At 35.5% G+C, this 6,998-nt stretch overlaps 1 protein-coding gene across 1 annotated transcript in view; it reads right to left on the bottom strand.

The window, feature by feature from the left end:
• Positions 1-396: 396 nt before the first annotated feature.
• The window catches only part of LOC140959294 (uncharacterized), a 25,765-nt gene continuing 19,163 nt past the window's right edge, over positions 397-6,998 (bottom strand). Inside the window, exons 8-10 of the mRNA XM_073417164.1 lie at positions 3,796-4,032; positions 3,609-3,691; positions 397-636 (exon numbers count right to left, since the gene is read on the bottom strand). Of these exons, the coding sequence (XP_073273265.1) occupies positions 397-636; positions 3,609-3,691; positions 3,796-4,032 (560 nt within the window). The remainder of the gene's footprint in view (positions 637-3,608; positions 3,692-3,795; positions 4,033-6,998) is intronic.

Raw genomic sequence — 6,998 nt, 5'->3', positions numbered from 1 at the left:
TGTATTTATTTCTCTTCCGCAACTTTGATGTAAATTTTATTCTATTTTCAATGTAAAGACAATGTTTTATTTATGAAAAAGACTGGTTATTTGACATTTCGATACGAGGCTTAATTGATTTCAAGTAATTGTTAAACAATGTCGGATGTCACCAAAGCTTTGGTCTCGTGGCGTGACAGTTAATCACTAGATTCGGTGGTAATTATCTTTGAGGGAGCAGTTGGAGGCGGTAACTGATGTTCAGTTGAGGATGCAACTGGACTGCCCTGATTGGTATTGCGTTGATAGGCTCTTCAGCTCTAGTTTGCCGCAATCTCTCAGCTGGGATGGTTTCCAAAGCAGCTGCGTCCTTGGCTTTTTCATAATTTTCGGAGATGGGGTTTTCTCTAATTTAGTTTAAGTTTCAGTTACAATCAATATCCTTTTTATTGTTCTCTTTGACTTAGCCAAGTATTTTGTCTTCTTAATAGTTTTAGGAGCTTCTTGCATCCCAATATCCTTTTTCATTTTCAAAAACTGCTCGGGAGAGATGTCCAGTTTTGTCTTCGGTGGCTGAACATTCTTAGCAGTGAAGACTTCGTATTTGGATGACTTCTCAGAAGAGTCATCCAGCAAACCTTTATCTTCAGAATGAAGCTGTAAGGTCCAAAATTAAAACGACGTAATCCAACTGCATGCAAATCTAGGACATAAGAAAAATGAGTAATTAATTAATTATGTGGCATACATGTTCATATGTTAAATATGATTTTATTGTCATTATACATAGAACTGTATTTTAAGGATTATTCAAGTTGCGATCGAGGAACGGAGACCGAGGGCTGAAAAACGTAAAATGTTTTTATTAAATAATTATTTTTAATTATTTAAAATATTTAAAATATGAGTGATGCTTTTTCATATTTTTGAAAATAAAGGGGTTTTGAAGTTATTTTGTACGCGGGGATGTAATTTTTATCGTTGTTGGATTTTCAACAAAAATACGAACGTTTTGGCAACCCGGCTAATAAATTCACAAACTTACTTTAACAAAAATATTTTAATGTTTTAATTAATTCCTAATCAAGCATTAATGGGATTAAATTTTTGCTTAATAGGCCTAAGCCTTAATTAGTGTATAAAAATAAGTAAACCCTCCCCAAACTCCTACATACACACGGCCACACACTCCAAGCCAAATCAAACTCTCCCCACCCCCTTATACACGATACACACACATTTTTTTTGGAAGAAAATTCGAAAGCTTCAAGGGTTGTCAAGCCTAGGTCCTCCGCGTCATCGTTTTTCGTCGTCAATGGATATTCTGTGTTTAAAACGCGAAGGCACGCCATACATCTACTTTTCTCATCTATCACATCGTATTATCATTTTACACATCGTTAGTATGAAAAGAATGCCATTCATATAATTCTTTTCGAATTTTCACTCATACATGCTTTAAACTTATGAACTAGAATTCGAAAACATGTGCTATTTATGTCAAGGGGCTTCCATGATGTTAGGTATTGATCAAGTAAAGATTTTGCATGAATTAGAGTCCTAACAATGCACCAAACCCATGGAAATCACCAAGGAAATAAGCTTGAGTCGGTTTTCTGTCAAGGGGCTTGGGGGTGAAAACCCTAATGTGACCTATTCAAGTCCCACCCGAGCCATGTCTCGATTTTGTCGAGCTACTCCCAAGCCACCTTGAGCCAACCCCTTCCTAACCCCTCTATGGACCCTCCAAGACCCACATGACCCCCTGAACCAGGCCCTAGCTTGAAGCCGAAGTCCCTACTCTAGCTGCAAGCTTCGACCTAGAATTATGCTTGGCATAGGACACTCCCAACTTGTTAGGACTCTAACCAACCGAGCTAGCCCCTAGACCAACCTGTCGTACACTTTCATAGGACCCTAGTGAGACACCCTAGCCCATTCTCTGACCCCTTTCTGCACCGTAGCGATGCCTGTGCGCTGCTGCACCAAGGCGTGNTATAAAGACTAAGTTTTGAATTTAAGAATTTTATATTAAAGTTTGGGATATTTCGGGATTAAAACACCGTCAAAACGATTAATTAAAGATAAATTAAAAAGTCTCGTTTTTTAAGCAAAATAAAATTATGAGAATTTTAATTTAAGCTTAAATAATTATTTGGGACATGTTAGAGTCAATGAAATCAAGAAAAAGTCAAAAACGTAAAATGTCACGTCCAGGGAAAAAACGGTCTTTTTACACTTGAAAATTAGTAAACGTCATGGCAGTACTCTAAATGCTGTTTTTATGATGTTATGATTATTTTTAAATGAGTATGAATTTTACATAAGGAAATTCTGAGTTTTAAATGTCTATTTGATTTTTCTGATATAAGGAAGACATTTAAAAGACATGTTGCATGCTTGGTTTCAAAAACAAGAAAATGTTATGTTATGCATGATTTTATAAAGTAATGAGAATGTAAAACATTTAAGGAAGTGAAGTAAATGTGACTATTATGGATTTATGTTGGAGCTATCGTGAGGGTTATGGTCCTAGTGGGAGCTCGACAATCGTATTTTCCAGTGACACCATTGAGGATATGAGGATAAGAATGGGGATATCGTGAGGAAAAAGGCCCCAGAGAGAGCCCATTTATGGGGGAAGGCCCCAGAGAGAGCCCGACGATCGTATTTCCATTTGATGAGGATAGGCCAGGGCTCAGTTGATGGGTGAGAGTGTCGCTGATGTCCCCCGCCACCCAGTACTGTGGTTACAAGTAGATGGATCCATCGAATTTTTGAGGATTGAGGAAAGTCACAATTAACGATCTGAATTCAATAAAGGATTAGGAAAATATTTATGATCATGATAAAAGGTTTTATATTATGTTGAGGAAAAAAAGGAAAAGAATAAGGTTTTTGTTTGCATGTCATGAAAATTTTATCTTTACGTAAAAGTATTTTCACTGTTGCATGTGGTTTTATACGTATTATTTGTTACAAAGATTATGGTGTGTTGAGTCTTTAGACTCACTAGGTGTGATGGATGTAGGTAATGATGATGGTAATATTACTGGAAGTCTTGATGGATGATCTGACTGGACTGAAGGTGCACACAACCCGAGGGCCAGCGCTTCTACATTTTTCCGCATTTATGATTTATGATTCATGATTCACGTTAAAGATTTTAAGACTATTTATTTATGTTTTTGAGAGATTTCGAGATGTTTAGTATGGGCTATACTTTTCAAATTTATTGCTTTTTAGGTTTGGTAAAACACTTAACGATTTCATTTTTATGGCTATTTCGCTTGTTTTTTAAAATAATTGCATGTTAAAAGGACTTTTTTCTAGAAGATCATCTAGAAAGCGATTTGTTTTGGAGCAAACATATAATAACGGATTTTAAATTGTAACCTAGTTGGTTGATGTTTTATTTTAAAGGGTAAAATATTTTTATGTGGTATATGTATATGGCCGAAATAGTGAGTGAAAAAAAAAATAATTCTAGTACTTTTTAAGCAATAAAAAAGACAGACGTTTCAGAAGCTGATCGGCACAACAAAGCCTTTGGACTGTTTGGTCGATTGAACCATGTTCTTCAAAATTTTGAACAAGATGGTTGACCAGTTCAGCTTGCGTCCATTCACCAGTGCAGCCATTATTTGAAAGTTCTCGAGGGTGAGGGCAGCAAAAGATCGTGCCTTAGCTAGAACACCCTTGGCAACTATATCTGCCAGCAATTGATATTCATATTTTACCTTCTTCTCGGGATCAGAAACGTTTATCTTCCTCTCATCAGCAGATAAAAGTATCCTCCACATCGGAAACTTTCACTTTCAGTTAAGTGAGAAAGGCCATCAGACGGCAGTTCGAAGATGGTGCTAAACGATTCTTCATCAATAGTCAGCAACTTGCTGCTAACAGTGGTTGTAATCTTCCCTTTAGCCGAGATGAAGCCGTTGTCATAGAAATCCTGAATCTCTTGGGAATAAATTTCTTGCGTAGATGACCCAAGAAATTTCCTTAAACCAGCTGCTTCCAGTTCAGAAAGACACTTTGAACGGCTTCGTCCTTAATAGAGAGGACGGAGGTGAAATCAATTGCCATAGCATTTAGAATGTAGGCTGGAATTGGGTTGCCATTTCTTATTTTTTTGAAGATCTGCGTAAGAGGAAAGGACTATGTGTTTGGTATTCTCTTGAAAGTTGTAATGCTCGTAAAGAACTGAAATGAAGCGGGTTCATTTCTTATGTTGGTGACTGTTCAAATTTTTTGACACGTGTCAGTCCAAGATGAATTGAGTTAAAAACGTGTGAACGTTGTGTGTAACCGTGAATGAAAATTGTTTGGACTACGTGGGGACACGTTACCAATTACTATTAACTAAATGATACAATTAAATGCGTAATTTTAACAGTCCAATCATTTAATATGGAATACTTATCGAATAATTGGTTAACTTATTTGATAAGATCGGTTGGGTCAATAACTGAGTGATCAATTGAGAACTGAATCAGTTCAGTTGAAGACTAACTGACGATTGTCTTATCAGTTAACTAATTTAAAAATGATATTCCACCTAAATAAATGCATGTAAGTAAAAGAGAGTAAGATAATCTCATTCTTGATAAATTAATTGCATTCTATTGACTGATGTCTCTTCGTCTTCTTTGGGTTCTTTAGTTAGAGTCTGTCTATAAATGAGATCAAATTAATCAGATACACAATATTTAAGCAGACAATATCAATTAAACACAGATGGACAGAGCAAGCAGTTCCAACAATCCTAATCCTGCAGTAAGACTTCCATGCGTGGAATGTTGGAAGAAAGACATCGAAGACTTTGTCTTTGATAAAGTCATGTCCACCTGAACGCAGATACATGACTTGCAGACTATCCAGCGAGATAGATTAATTGCCACTGATGAACATTAAGGCAACTGAAATCAAATATAAGAGGCTTCTCGCCGTCATTCACACTTCAGACCTTGTAACTGATGAAGGTCTTTACTATTTGATGCTCATCAAGGAACAGAGAGTGCTAGAAAGAATTGTTTTCTCTGAGGGCTACAGAAGAATTGCCTCCAGCGAGATGTCTTTTTGGATGTCTCTTTGGTTAGAAGCCGTTGAAAGAGAATTGAATCGTGTAATAATAGAAAGATGTTATCAATAAAATTTCTATTCCGATTCATTGTTATTTTCTTTCAGTACACTAACTGATAGCAGTTGACTAACTGAACAATAACGCAAATAGTATAAAGTCAAGTCAATGATTTTCTCTAAAATATATTGTATAAATAAAAGATAATTCTTATCCTTGGAAGATGAATCGTCAAATATAACAAATGCGTCTCTTTATAAGAGTAGAATCATATCTATAAATAAGAGTGAAATGTTTAGTCACAAGATCAGTTGAATATTTCAGCAGATATAACAAAATAAAGCAACAACAAGTGGACTCATCAAGCAGTTCACAAAAACCAGATTTTGCTGAGGATTTAAAGCAATCTATTGAAGCTGCTCGAAAGCTGAAAATAGAAGATCTTGTCTTTGAGAAGACATTGTCAACCTGGACTAAAATCCAAGAGCTGCAGTCCTCCAGAGAGGATGAAATGGTTGTCACTCGAAGGCGAGTGGCAATTGAAAATAAGTATATGTGGTGTCTTGGCGTTGCTCATGCTTCATAATTCTTCACAGAAGAAGGTGTATACCATCTAATGCTTCTCAAGGAGCAGAGGATTTTGAAAAAACATTGCTTTTTCAGATGAGTTCATGAAAACTGCCACCGGCAAGTTATCCGCATGGATGAACTCCTGGCTGAATGCAGTAGAGAATGAAATAAACAATGTAATAGCTACTCATTTCAATCAATAAAAAATTTAGGCTTTAATTTCTTATGCATTCTAACTGATACTGACTTAAAAGATAATTAGTAACAGCTTAACAGCTACTGAATGACACCACAAACTAACATAACAATGCAACTAATATCAAGACAAATCAATTAAACCAAGAATTTTACAAAAATGAGAAAACTTAGTCTCGGGTAATATCTTGGTTAAGATGTCAACTGCTTGTTGTTCAGCTGAGACGTTCTCCAGCCTGATTGTCTTCTTTAGAGCATGCTCTCTAATGAAATGATGTCTGACATCAATGTGTTTGGTCTTGGAGTGAAGAATTGGATTATAGGTTATCGCAATTGTGTTTGTATTGTCACAGTAGATTGGTGATTCTTCTGCAATGACTCCATAATCTTTTAGTTGTTGCTGAATCCAGAGAAATTGAGCGTGGCAGCTTCCAACAGCTAGATATTTTGCTTCAGTTTTGGAAGTTTCTATGGACGTTTGCTTCTTGCTGAACCATGAAATCACTCTGTCTCCTAGAAACTGACATGACCCACTGGTGCTTTTTCGATCAAACTTACATCATGCTTAATTTGCCTATGAATAAACAACTAGGTTGAAATTTTAGTCCTTAGCATACCATAAGCCCACATTTTGTGTGCATTTAAGATATTTCAATATACGTTTAGCAGCTGAGAAATGTGATTGCCTAGGATATGTGCTACTACTTAAATTATAATTCACCCAAGTGTAGGTTGTCTGCAAGTAATATATTTCGTAAGTACGAGATCAATCCACGGAGAGGTTATTTTAAGTTTAAATTTATTAATTTATAGATTACCAAATGTAAGAACGAAGTTTACAAATTATAAATTTTGTCAAGGCTCGAGGATTTATTCTTGGTTTATGCAATATTGTTTAACTAAAAGTAAAACAAAGGAAACCACCATAAATAATGGTTCCAAGAAATTAAATTTTTAAACACACACCTAATATAATATAGTTTCCACTATAGAAAATACCGAATTCACCGATATTTTATATATGGTACCTATGATTATATATATATATAACCATAAAAATATATAACTGCATAAAATAAATGTTAAATTAAATCATTATATTTCATTTAGAACAACCGGCAGAGCCACGCTATTGCCTAAATGAAATATATGATTTAATAAGTTAGTTGCG

Source organism: Primulina huaijiensis, chromosome 15 (genome assembly GCF_012295235.1).
Source record: "Primulina huaijiensis isolate GDHJ02 chromosome 15, ASM1229523v2, whole genome shotgun sequence".
Lineage (NCBI taxonomy): Eukaryota > Viridiplantae > Streptophyta > Magnoliopsida > Lamiales > Gesneriaceae > Primulina > Primulina huaijiensis.
The sequence above is the reverse complement of the archived record's forward strand: the minus strand, read 5'-3'. Positions and strand labels throughout refer to the sequence as shown.